General features: G+C 29.2%; 1 protein-coding gene across 3 annotated transcripts in view; it reads left to right on the top strand.

Moving 5' to 3' along the window:
- LOC107443275 (glycine receptor subunit alpha-2) overlaps positions 1-12,973 on the top strand; it is a 113,766-nt gene extending 100,793 nt beyond the window's left edge. The window contains exons 4-9 of one of the 3 annotated variants that reach the window (XM_043044577.3): positions 2,073-2,143; positions 6,055-6,281; positions 7,893-7,975; positions 9,879-10,013; positions 10,918-11,282; positions 11,519-12,973. In XM_043044577.3, the coding sequence (XP_042900511.1) occupies positions 2,073-2,143; positions 6,055-6,281; positions 7,893-7,975; positions 9,879-10,013; positions 10,918-11,282; positions 11,519-11,689 (1,052 nt within the window). In that variant the 3' untranslated portion in view covers positions 11,690-12,973. The remainder of the gene's footprint in view (positions 1-2,072; positions 2,144-6,054; positions 6,282-7,892; positions 7,976-9,878; positions 10,014-10,917; positions 11,283-11,518) is intronic. The other 2 variants (XM_071186509.2, XM_071186510.2) reach the window with 2 other exon arrangements.
- Positions 12,974-14,511: the final 1,538 nt, after the last annotated feature.

Genomic DNA, 14,511 nt, shown 5'->3' with positions numbered 1-14,511 from the left:
CTGAAAAAAATTTTGTAGCATCTTACACCTATCTCTAATATATATCACGCATACTTTTAATTGTAAAATAAAATTTCATTTATTTTATAGTACAATTTCAAAATTGTAGCTTCTGCGCCTAAGGTTTCCCACAGGTTCCAAAGATGAGTCATATATTGAAATCACTTGTTCACTTACTCAAATTATCCTTAGAAAAAACATTTGGACTGGCAAACGTCTTTTAAAAAGGCACTTTAAGTGTCTTACTAATAGGAACTAAAGTTTCCCGATTTTAAAAAAGATATTTGTTCTTAAAGTGTATAATTTGTCTATTGATTTTACATTGATAATTCTTGTGTGAAGTCACTAGCGATTCTTTTAATTTTTGTTACTGAGTTAATTTTTTCAAAAGGATTAACTATCAAGAGTTAAATAACCATACTAGAGTTAACTAACCTAACCCATAACTAGTATAAAATACCCAAATTTACAAGAAAATACCAGAATCGACCACAAAAACACTCATAACTACCAGGAAAAAAAATACCGGAAAAATTACTTTAAAATACAAACAATACAAAAAACTTGTAACAAAATATCGCAAACTCTACTAAAGTGCAGAGAACGTCAAAATATAATAAAAGTTTAAAAAATACCAAAGTTCCACATTTGCTTAAAATGAAATAAATCAATTGGCATTCAATTCAATCCTTCCTCTTTGAGAAATAACATGCTACGTAATGATTTATAATGAACTCTTTTATAGATTTCTCGTTTGTTTCCGAAGGTGGCCCCTGTGTCCCCAAGGTGGCACCGGGGTAGCGACACCTTAGGAACATGCATATGATCACCATTTGCACGACTTAAAACTATTAATCTGATAGATTAATTAGAATTAAAGTAATGTGGTTAAAGAAAAAGAAATAAGCTTTCAAAGTTCTAAGAATTTAAACACATATAAATTACAATATCTTCTCTCCCGGAAATTAGAACTACAACTGCAAAAAATTAAATCACCTCATACAATGGAGGCCATTCTAGGAAATATATTCCAATTCAGCCTCGTGCACCTCAGATACAAGATTTACAATGCAGCAGGGACGTCTTATGATTCAAAATAAATTATAAATTTAATTTTACTTTGGGGGTAGGGCTACGTTAGAAGCACTGACCACCTTTGGCTTAACCACCTTATTTGATCAAAACATACTAAATTTAAAAAAGAAATTAATAATTTTTAGTGACTTCCTTGGGCCCAAAGAGCGGAAAAGTTTCTTTATCTCAGGGTTCTCATTTTTATATAATTTGCAATCGTTACAACCGTAGTTAACAAAATATTTAAACCAGGGCGCATTTCTTTCGAAGCCAAAGCTTCTCTGTGGATCATGCAATGTGTCCAGACGCATTGAGGCGATTTTTTACAAGAGCTTGTTACTTTCGAACCTTCCGGATATTGAACGAGCACCATCGGTGCATATTCCGATGCAATTTTTGCATTCTATGTGTGCTTCATTCATAACTTCATTTGAAATAGCATAATGCTAGCGCTGTTGTTCTAAGTTCTGTTGATTTGCAGAAAAGTAGTTTTACTACTAACATATTATCACAAAATCAAACATAGGCAATTAAATGAGCATCTTTATTATGCTTCATCAAACTGTATTGAAAACATTTTGTCACGCAACATCGAGAAAAGCTGACACTACATTTCCAGCTGTATCACCAATTCGACGAGCAACAGTATCATTTGAAAGAGGACTGTAATTCTTTTGAAAAATTAACCCCAAACATAGTTTCTACAATCTCAATTGCTGCTGGCTTTTACTTTACTTTTGTTTTGGCAGTTAGTTAAAAATATTTTAATTACAGAATTCAAAATACTCAATATACATTATTGTTGTATATATTTTACTGTAAGTGGGGGGCGCGATGAAAATTATGATTGAAAACTGGGCCGCGAATACTGAAAGGTTGAGAACCACTGCAGTATGATATTATGAAAACATAACCGGTTATAGTTTCAGTGTTTTGAATATTTATTATATTACTGCTTTTTCATGCTGTTAAACACTTTTGTTTTCGTTTGAGTTTAGATTCTTCTCCCACGATCGTTGAATTCCATATCACTGTACTCAGTATAGACTCCATAGATGAGGGCTCAATGGTATGTATTTTGATGTTTAACAACCTTTGATCTGTAAAAAATATTATGAGCAACTTTATAAGTATTTCTAATGTTAGTTATCTGAAAATAAATCAGTAATTTTAAACTCAGTAAACTGCAAAGAATTGTGAAAGATAGAGTTAAGGTTTAATTTTGAAAATGTTCATTCTTTCATGCTTTAAACTGTTACAAAATCATGCCTGTAATGAAAATAACGTTCTATTTCTGAAGGAATACCAATCGCAAGTTGTATTTCATTATCTATCTTAACATTGCATAACAAACTAAATGTTCTGTTATGTTACTGATACCATAGCAGATCTTTTACAATATGTTATTCCACTATTTTAATATATAGTTAAAATTTTAAAGTAGGTCATCTAGCACAATTATTTACGTTTTTTTTTTTTTTTTTTGGTATTTATCCTTCATAACATTGCGAGAAAAGTAATAAAATTAACAAATTAACAGTACGATACAAAATAACAGTGTACCTTTACAGAAGTAATCGAGTTACATCATAAAATTAAGGCCTACTATCGCAATTTCAAAAGCACAAGAGAAGTTTCCATTATGATTAACTTTGAGTAGACTACATGCGAAAACCACAAAAAAGGGATTTTTCGATATATGTTTTAGATTGTTATAAAGTAAAAGAAACTCCTCATAAAAAATTCTAAGCTTATCTAAAGTTATTTTATCTCTTTTAAACAAAGTTGATTTGAAATTTTAAAAATACCACAAATCTTTTATTCTCTAGATTTGAAGGAAAAATAGTTCTAAGGTAGTATAAAATGAAATTGTAACAGCCAAATAAGAAATCAAGAATTTTATCACCCTACATGGAAAGACATAAAAAACTATCTTATTCTTGTTGACTCTGAAAAATGATAGTATTGATTTTGACTTTGCTCTTTCAAAAGTTCTTGGAAATAAAAAATTTCGCAAATATTGGAGGAGGAATCTTGAAATTTCATGAAATTTCTATCCGACATTCGGCCAAATATAAGTTTTCTCAATTTCAGTTTTCTGTATAATTTTGTAATATCAGAAACTCATACATTAATAAGCAAGCATTTTTCTAGTATAAAATTGTGGTAGCATTTGTATTTGTAGGTGAAAAAGATAAGTTTCTTTTTTATTCTGAAATGAAATAGTTATAAAAAAGCATTTTCGTAAGATCATATAAAAATTAGAACCATAAGTTTAATTTTTTTCAAAACAATATTCGCAGTTAGAAGCTTTATTTGTAATAGAACTGAATGTATTAGAACCGTCCTAAACTCTTCAATTTGATATATTTTTCAATTTGAAAAGGTTTATTTTATTGATTAATTGCTGTTAAGATTACGTCTTCACTTGCAATATGTGCGTGCATCTATGAAAAATTTTCAAAATATAGTTAAAGTATGAAAAATAGAAGACAGTGTGGTCTAAGTTACCACACAGTGCGGGGTACCATAGTCAACTGTAAGAATTCCATATTTGGCACTGGTGAAAGGGTGACAAAGCGTAAAATTATGCTTACATATCACGCTAAAATCATTTATTATATTTTATAATTTTATAACCGTCGTTGAACAGCCGACCCAATTTTATGGGTTTACGACAACTAATGATCAACTCCGTAGCCTTGTAATTTTGAACCCAATCCAGAAGACGCGTGAAATCCTGGATCGAGTATTCTGCAAAATTTGCCTTCGTAGGGGACTTTTCGATGGAACTAACCCGCATTTGCGTTACATGGAGAGGAGGACCACGAGAACCTCGCATGGTTAGCCTGATGGCAAGGGGACTCATGATCCGTCTACCACTGAGGATATTTCACGTCAGCACTGTAGTCAGTGCAAGCCGGAAGGGTAATTCGTATGGAACAGTCGATGCAGGGATTCGAACCCGGTTCACCTCATTGAAAGGAGAACGCTCTATCGCCTGAGCCATGACTGCTCAAAATCATTTATTAGGTAACAATATAATAAATCTATCTTTTTCTTACATTTTTATTTCAGGAAGTTTTGATACTAAGTAAAATTAAAACGATCACACCACAGTTTTAATCTTTTAAATATATCATAATAATTGTCTTTTTAATTCATATAATAGTTTATTTTATTGTTTGAGCAGCCGGCCCAATTCTGAGTTAACAACTAAAATTGTTCAACTTAGTAGCCTTGTAAGTTTGAACCGAGCCCAGAAGACAAAAGAACTCATGATTCAAGGACAAATTAGCTTTCGTGGAAGACTTTTCGATGGTACTAACCCGTATTTGCGTTATGTGGGGAAGAAAACCTACAAAAAACCTTCACGGTTAACCAGACGGCAAGGGGATTCTTACCCATGAGAATATTTTATCACTGATGATATTTTACGACATTACTGTGGCAGGTGTGAGACGGCAGCAACCAGCCACCGTTTGAATTCAAACCTGGATCGCTTGATTGGGAGACGAAAGCTCTATCTTCTGAGCCACTCCGGTTCACCCAATAGTTTAGGATTAAACTAACACTATATAAACCACTATTTCAAACTCTAGTCATCTCGCTCGCCCACACTTAATCCAAATGAAAACCGCTCTTGAATCTCAAAAATATAACATGCCTAAAATTCAACCCTACAAAAATCTAAATTATGTTGTCTTCACAAAAACAAAGTCATGTGTATTTCCATTAGCTTTTCAGAGAGAAATTAATGTCTGATTTTTCTAAAATGTCTTTTATCATTACCACTCATGAAAATATTTCTTTTCACTTCAAATTTAGGCGACGACATGAGAAAAAGAAATCAAATTCACTTTGAAGATGATAGTTCACATTTTACAAAACCATGCTTTTTTTTAAAAAAAAAATTGAGCAGCTTAAATAGAAGATGTGTGGAAATTCATGATCAGTCAGTAATACATGAAAGAAAATATTAAAACCATTCTCCGCTGATGTTTCTGCTATTTTTAAATGTTTTGGAGACATATCAGAAAATTTAATCGGATTAAGCACTTTCCGTTGCGAAATTTTCAAACTGAGATAGTTTATTTGTTTTGTTTGTTTTTTTTAAAAAAATACTTGAAACATAGGGACAAATTTAGCTTCTTGAAAATATATCATTTTTCCATTTGTGATTAATCATATGTTTTTATGATGGTTAAGAGTTAATAGTTCTGTAAATAATATAAAAATAAAACAAATTTTACAAAAAAACAGTCATCAACTTAATGATTTGTTCACTGATTTGGCTTATGATACATATTCGTACCATTTGATTTCCTTAATAAAGTATTTTCTCCCACACGTAACTTTTTTGTGTCTCGCTGATTGTAATTTAAAGCATATTTTAAGAATAATATTACCACATTTTATAAAATTTCTATTCTTGTCCTAAACTGGGTTAATAAAGAATGCACGAAAGTAAGTGCTAAATAAGTATTACGTTAGAATAAGTAACATTTTAAAAATATACAAATTGTTAAGCTAAAAATACACTGCAAGCAATAATAGAACATTCATTTAGGTTTTAAATAAGGTGGTCTTCAATGGAAAATGAATTTTCGTAATCAGCCTCTTGTTCATATATGCACTATGTCTTGAGGCATGGTAGCTCAGGAGATAGAGCTGTCGGCTCCCAAACAGATGAACCATTTTAGAATCCTAGTGTTGATTGGTCGATAAAAAATATGCTCCCAGCTCGCACCAAGCACAGTTCTGACTCAAAATATCCTTACTCTTTGATGAATTATGCGGTAGAATCCCCTTGCGCCGGACTAACTGGTCTTCATTTTTAAAAATATACTTAATGCTGTCTGACTGATCAGCTTTTATCATTTTTCTTATGTATACTTAAACTGGATTATTATTTGAAATAATGCCATAATAAAAAATTAACTTTTTAGCAGACATGTAACACTGAAACTTACTTTTCAGACGTATGTCGCTGACATATTTATGTCACAAAGCTGGAAGGATCATAGACTCCATTTGCCTGAAAATATGACAGCTAAATATCGCTTACTTCCTATTCACTGGCTCAAAGATATTTGGCGACCAGATGCGTTCTTTAAAAACGCCAAAAGAGTCATTTTTCAAGATATGACAATTCCAAATCACTATATTTGGCTTTACAGAGACAAGAAAATTCTTTACATGGTTAAGTAAGTAATATTTCTTCATGAAATGAATTTCTTCCGTTTCCTTCACATTATTTTCATTTGCAAGTTAGAATTTTAAGAGAAAAATAATTTCCAAATCTAAGAAAGATATTTTAAATATTAAACCACAAAAAATTTTACTAATAATTATAATATCATTTTGTAATGATTGTAAAAGTTTTATAATTCTTAGAACCACAATAATGAAAAGTGGATACGTCAGAAATTTAGCAGCAATTATAGAGCCACTTAAGAGATATTAGGAAAAGTACGAAAGGAACATTGCAGATTTCGTATAACTATTTAACAAATTCGCATGGCAGCATTTAAAATGAGTTTTAAGTCGAGCTGAAGACAGATATATCCCGAACGGAACAACGTGTAGAAGTGCAATTTTGCTGAAGGTCTTCGCAATAAGGGCATTCAACTGGGCTATCAATACTATTGAACGTATCTTGTAAGAAATTCTCGTGAATGCCAGGCATTTATATCCTATATTTCAAGACCAGAACAAGCAAACCCGTATGTCTGTACAATTATGCTTTATTTTGTTCCGAACGTACTCACCTTTTACCTGACTTTACATTCATTTTAAATGTTATCATTTAAAATATCATTTTAAATTCATATTCATTTTAAATGTCATTTTAAATGTAATTTAAATGATTATTACATGATTATACTTAATGATTATCAAACAAATTTTCTACCTGGCATGTATTTTATGGTTTCCTCCATTCAAAAGTACACAAAAATACATATAGTTTATTATGTAAGCATAAAATTAATAAAGGTTTTTGCAAAATATTGTTCGAAACTGAATTAATAATAATGAGGTTCAAAAATTATTTTTTACTAATTAGTTCAAAACCGAAGAAGGCTATGAACAAATATTTTATTCCCAATTATGAGACTTGTTGTCATTACTGCACTCTTAACTATGATATCTAATAAAAGAAAATATTTATAAACATCGATTTAGTTTTCTTCCTCTAAATAAACTGATTTTGATGTCTTTAATTCCACATCTATGACCATACGTTTTTGACAACGAATAATTAATATCATATTTCTTTCTAATTTCGACATCATTGAAATACTTTGATCATGATAATAATAATAATAATAATAATAATAATGATATATATATATATATACATATATATATATATATATATATATATATATATATATATATATATATATATATATATATATATATATATATATATATATATATATATATATATATATATATATATATATATATATATATATATATATATATATATATATATAGTCATAGACATTCAAAAGAGCATGATTTTGCTCTCATTTTAAGGTTTGGTACAATACTACAATAAGTCATGCTTCGCCCAAAAATATTCTTTTTCATTAAATTGCTTCTCAATACAGTTTCCAGATAGGTAATGAACAAGTTTCCGAAGCTTTCACTAGATAAAACCAAATACACAGAAAAACCAATAATGCGCTAAGCAAAGTTCCTAAGAGCAATTTAAATATGCGGCTCATCGTGGTTTTGACCCAAGTCCTACAGTTTTTAAATTAATGAACTATTTTCTATAATAGTTCTATTTATGTCTATTTTACTAGGTTGACTTTGGAACTTTCGTGCGCAATGAAATTTGAGTCGTATCCACATGACACACAGATGTGCAGTCTCAAAATTGAGAGCTGTAAGTGCTGTTAAAATTTTTATTATTGCATGTTATTTTTGTGCCAATATTTTTAATTTATTTTTCTTTAGTATAGAGTACTCGTTAGTAATTATTTCGAAAAAGTCAATTAAAGAAAAATGATAGGTGATAAAAATGAGCATCTTATTGCATTTCTTCTAAGGATTCTAGTTTCTCCGAATATCAAAATTTAATTACTAAGTTCCTTTGCAGATGGCGTGGCTGACTTTTCTTGTTAATAAGCATTTAAAAAAGTCAATTAAAATAAAAACTATAAGTGATAAAAATGTGCAACTTAATGCATTTCTTCTAAGGATTCTAGTTTGTACGAATTTCAAACATGAATTACAAAGTTCTTCTGTAGATGGCGTGGTTGGCTGAAAAATATTTGTGTGTTTGCTAAGATTGAAATCTGTATTTCCAAAGCAAGATGTTTCTGTATTGGGAGTTTCAAAAATATGACGATTTGAAAGACTCATAAAGAAAAAATTGAAGAAGAAAATAATGTTTAATTTGCTTCGTTTTGCCTTGGAAACCAGATAATACAATATCATCAAATTTGCATATAACTTACAGGTTCAATTGCTGATGCAACTGCTATATCCAAACTATATTTCTGTTGCATGTCAAAACATTTTAACTGAAACATTTGAACGGAATTGGTCTTTATTTTGCCATCTGTCTGCACAACGTTGTTAAAAATGCGTTTATTTTAAATCAATTATTTTATAAAGAAATTTTTAAATTGGCAGCACCTTCGTTAATAAATTTGTAAGCAATTTTAGAACTTTGTAGCTATAAATTTCTGTTAACCAAATCAAAATGCGGCAAGACTTTCACTTTTGTTTTCTTCTTTTTCTATTTGATTTTTAAATCATCTGACATTTTTGGAATCTCGGGAATTTCTTCTGTTAAGATATGGTTAAATTTCATGAGTTTCAAAGCGTATTGTAAGATGATGTTCACAATACATAAATTAAAGGATATAAACCTGGATTACATTATTTTGCACCAAACTAAATTTAAATATGTAAGAGGGAAAAGTGTAATCAATGCATTCTACAGTGAAGAAAAAATAAACTGTATTCTAAATTATAACTGTTATTCCTTAAAAAAAAAGAAAGCGAAAAAAACAGTTGAGTTAATGTCACTAAATACTTCAGGGTCGTGAAACATATATTTATCTATAAAAGATAAACCATTTGGTGAGATTGTTACACAATGATTTCATACATTAAATTTAATTTGAAAAAAAACAATGCACTGTAAAAAAATTCTGTATCAAATTGCAGCATAAAGTATCGTCACTTTGGATGCATCATCCGTAAAATCCATTTTTACCTTAAAATATTATATCTTAATTTTTACAGGAACATTTATTTCATAAGAGTGATTCAGTGATTTTACTGTTATTATAACTGTAAAAACTATGGACTATCAGGATTTTCTGTTCCATAACATGTTCCCGCAGTGCATTTTACTGTAAAAGTACGAGCAGTACCCTAAATGCCGTCACTTTTTATCGTAGTTTGATCCAGAATTTTTGGCAATGCCTAGACAAAAAATTATTTAACACTTTATATTAAAATAATGACTAATCATAAGAAATAAATATGAAATCGTCTTCCGTGAAAAGAAAATTGAAAAACCTGCACATTATTTGTAATTTTATGATTAAGTGTAGAAAGAAGTTACTAGTATTACGGATCATATGAATTCAAATTTACGACATTTATATTTTCCATACTTAAACATTTTTGCCCACACGGCTGTGTTATGTTATTATTTCTCTTAAATGCCACCTAATTATTTCCCTAACAAATATAAATTTCAAATAACCATAAAAGTGTTAATAACGTGGCTTGTAATTGTTTCATAATAGGCCAATTTATTATATTTCTAGTATCATATACAACAGATGACCTTGTATTCAAATGGGAAGATCAGACTCCTTTAGTCGTTGATGACGACATAGAGCTTCCTCAACATATACTCACTAATACAAGATTAGGAGACTGTACTAAGTCTTATTCTACAGGTAATGTGTTGCATAACTAACTCATAAAATAAGATTTTTTCAGTAAATAAGAAAAATTTAAGTAATAATCTTTTCTAAATGAGTAATTAGTACTTTTAGGAACAACTGTCATTTTCAAGTGAATAAATAATTATGTTAAGTAAATATTATGTTCCATGTTTATGCGAATTTTCAACTAGATTAAAAAAAAAATTCTCTAGGAAATCCCAAAATTCATGTAAAAGTAATTTAAACAGAAAACACAGTTCATGATTTTTTTAATTGATTCATATAGTATGCAGTATACAATTATGTATAAATTAGTATTTGGTGTAAAAGAATTTTATGTTTTTTTGGCCCATTCGCACTCTTTTGTAAAAATTGGCATAAATAAGATAAATATGATTAAAGAAATTTGTGTAAATGATGCTACATCTTAAATAAATGCAGTTGAATTTATTGATATAATACTCAATTTTTATCTTAAGCCTTCTTGGAAAATTTTTGGTGGAACTAACCCGCATTTGCGTTACGTAGAGAGAAAAACCATGAAAGCCCGATAGAAAAGGGATATTCTAATGCTTTATCCGTCTACCACTGAGGATATTTTATGTCAGCCCTGTCGTTTTAAGCCGAGATCAGAATTCGTAACAACCTGCCACTGCTTGGATTCGAACCTAGGTCACCTCACTGGTAGATGAACGCTCTATCCGCTGAGTCCTCAAAAGCACATTGTACATTTTTTCAATTCAAGGTGACATGCATTATAACTAGCTTCTATCCTAAAAATCTTTTGCACATAATATCAATTATAAACGCATTATTACACACTATATTTGAAATAATAAGGTATTTGTTATTTTGAATTGATTTTTTTTATTTTATATGTTTTTATATGATTTTCATAAGGGTTTCTTTCGTACAGGTAACTTTACCTGTATCGAAGTGACCTTCACTCTAAAGAGACGTTTAGGCTATTACCTGTTCCACACCTACATCCCTACTTGCCTCATCGTCATTATGTCATGGATTTCTTTCTGGATTAAAGTAGATGCCGTTCCTGCCCGGGTCACACTCTGTGTCACATCTTTGCTCACGTTGTCTACACAACACGCTCAGTCACAAAAATCCCTTCCACCCGTTTCCTACATCAAAGCCATCGACATCTTCATGTCCTCTTGCACTGTTTTTGTGTTTCTGTCGCTCATGGAATATGCGGCTGTCAACATCATAGTCACCAGTGGAGAGAGCAAAGTTGCAAAAGCCAACAGGAAACGCTCAAGTCTAGGGGTAAGCTCAGTTTCGTGCAATTTACCTGTAAAGCAATTTCTTCTAGGTACCGTTGTCCTGTAAAAAAAAATGGGTAAACTTCGTTTTTACAGTGAACCAAAATTTATTCTGCACAATCAAAATTTATTCTATCCTGACAACGACTGACCTCAGAAAGAGCAATAAATTCGAAAGTAATAAATTCTTCGATACATTTAATGCTTCTCTGTAATCAAAAAACTTTTTATATTTTTCAGGATGAAGCAGCCCAGGTACCGAATGGTCTTATGGGAGCAAAATTAATACCCATAACTTCTGATGGGCAAAAAGCCGCTTTGAGAGTGGATAAATTATCTCGATGTGTCTTTCCATTTGTGTTTGTCGCTTTGAATATTTGGTACTGGTGCAACTTTGTCTACATGAGCTAAAGGAAAGACCCGGATGTAAATAAAGAACAGTTTTAATTTTCTTATAAAACGGCAGACCCAAACTTTTATTTTTTTAAATATACTTCAATTTTTCGAAAAATCTTAATGTAAATAATTGTACTTAATTGCTTGTTCTTTAAAAGTAAATAATTTCACGTGACAGATTGATATAAAGATAGTAGGAGCAGGTTTTTGATAGAGAGAGTGAAACTAAACCAATGTAAGGAATTACAGCATTGAAGTAGCTGTATGCACTTAATTTCTAACTTTGTTTTTCTGGCATTGATTCTAAAAATTATATTTGACGAGTTTTGTATGAAAAGTTTACATAAAAACTTGAAAATGAAATAAGTAAGGTACAGTTTTAATGCTGTTTTTTTTTTTTTTAAAGAATTGACTATGCTGAAGAGGTTTAATTCTGTGTATGAAAAAGAATATTAGAAATCTGTCACTTTTAGTATTTAACCTACATATTAAACTTACCAACTAAGTTTCATATTTTTAAAGAAATAGCTCCTTTATAAGTCATTTAACTTTACTGCTAAGTCTAAATTTGCAAAAACAAACCAGCAAAAGAGGAAAAAGTAAAAAAAAGCTCAGATAGAAAATACCAAAAAAAAAAGCATTTATGTGACATTTATTTGGTAGCATCGAACTTTAGCTTTTTTTCTTCTTTTCTTAGAAGAAGATAAACTTTCTTTCCCCAAATTTTATACGAAGTTTTTGTCGGGAAATTTGTCGGGTATTTTTTTGAACTGAATTACCATGAACGAAATAAATTTCTCCTCTTTAACTTAACCAAATGTTATTTTTATAATTTGAGTCAGCAGAGGTAATCTCTGACTTGACAGACAGAAAGAAGACAAGGGGGGCCGCGGCAGAGGGTCAAATTCAATAGAGACAAACAATCACTAAGGACACTAAAACTTTAAATCAATAATTTTCCTTATGGAAATTTTTTAAGGGGTAAATATTGGGACAGTTGAGGAAAACATTTTAGAAGGATAAGAACAGCAGTTTCCAACATAATTAATAATGAAATTCTAGTTCATTAAATTATAAATACTTTTACATTTAAGAAAAAATAAGAATATTTTATTTAAAATAATAATTTTTTGCTGCTTAATTTGCGCATGCATTTGCAAAAAAATTTATTTAAAATATGTATTTAAATTTCTGTGAATATACAAGTTAATTCAAAAATTTTGCAAAATTCCTTTGCTATAATTTTGCTTAGCTTAAGGAATGGTGCTTTTATCAAATAACAAAATCATTCACTAAAAATTATTGGAAAATCGAAAAAAGTAATTCAACTATAACTGGAAATTATTTTAACTGATTCAGAAATGTAAACACATAATACTTTTATAATACCCACTTCTATCAGCACGATTAAGTTTTTTACACTGTATAATCACGCAACGCTTCTCTAAATTATGTATAAAGATTTAAATAGAAATATTGTTCAATAACTAGTTTTTATCAAAACATAAAATAGAATACAAGAAAGAAGTGACTGATAAAAATATCATTCCTCTCTCTGTTTCAATTATGTAATTAATTATTACTTTTTTACAAATCCTATGTATTAATTTTTAGTTTTCTGTTTGAAAATAAATATTACAAGATCTATAAAACAAGCAAACAATCTATTTCTGTTTTAAGAGTTTATGGATAACCACAATATTAAAAGGAATATAGACACTTTACGAAAAATAAATTACCTCTAATAAAATTTCTTTTGATTTAGCCAATGATAAAATTTCTAATCATAAATGATACTGTTTATGATTTTACCTTTAATTATTAAACTACATAGTTAACGTTTCGTTTGAAAGTGTAAATATTATGCCTATCTTTAAAAAAAAACGTTGCCTTGAGCACTGAGAAAAAAAATAAGCTCAAAACTACCAGAAGGTAGTAAAAATTATCGTGTTTCTGGCTCTATAGAATTAACAAAAAGCTCAATAATTTTTACCAAAGTGATTTTGGTAAAAATGTCAATAAAATGTGTTTTTGGAATATATAAAAAAATTCGGAAAATGTGGTAAAATTTGTTAATTTTATCATAATGCCTCAGAGTATGGTCGATAAACCATATATACTCGGATAAATGTACTACTCAGATTTGCCTTTTTCACTAATTGTGGGGTAATAAGAATTATAATTTTAGAAGCAGAATTTCTAGAAAACCGTTGATATATTAACAAAAAATTACCAAATACTATAAATTTTGATTTTATTAAGTAGAATTATTTTTTAACAGGCATGTCATTACCATACACAATGATAATTTTAGCAAAGCTTTTTTCTTTATGTGAAAAGATTCTAAATTTAATAAATGAATATATTCCTTTCCTTGTATATATTTTTATAAATATATTTTTTCCAAATATTTTTTATTATAATTAATATATTTTTTCTTCTAAATTTAATAGATTAAAATTTTAATATAATCCCAATCTTTTCGTGTATTTATTTAAAAGAAAAAATAGTTTAGGAAATACTTTTAAAATTAAGGAGTAATTAAATAAAATAAGGAAAAAAAGTTTTTTTTTTTAAAAAATAATCATTTCTGACTTAAATTTTCAAATGTACTAACACAATTTAAATCTCTCCTTAACTAAAACTATCGAAAAGTTGGTAGTTTTTCCAACTTAATTTCGTTCAAAAATAATGTTTTGAAATAAATAAAAACACAAACTTCTAAAATTCTATACTTTTAAATAAATTAAGTGATTTTGACAAAGCAATCAAAGTAATTTTGACAAACTAATTTTTACTAAGCAATTAAAGCAGTTTTGGAATTTTTTTTTTATCAG

The sequence above is a fragment of the Parasteatoda tepidariorum genome, chromosome 9, assembly GCF_982258835.1.
Source record: "Parasteatoda tepidariorum strain Cologne lab strain chromosome 9, Ptep-v5.0, whole genome shotgun sequence".
NCBI classification, from domain to species: domain Eukaryota; kingdom Metazoa; phylum Arthropoda; class Arachnida; order Araneae; family Theridiidae; genus Parasteatoda; species Parasteatoda tepidariorum.
The sequence above is the reverse complement of the archived record's forward strand: the minus strand, read 5'-3'. Positions and strand labels throughout refer to the sequence as shown.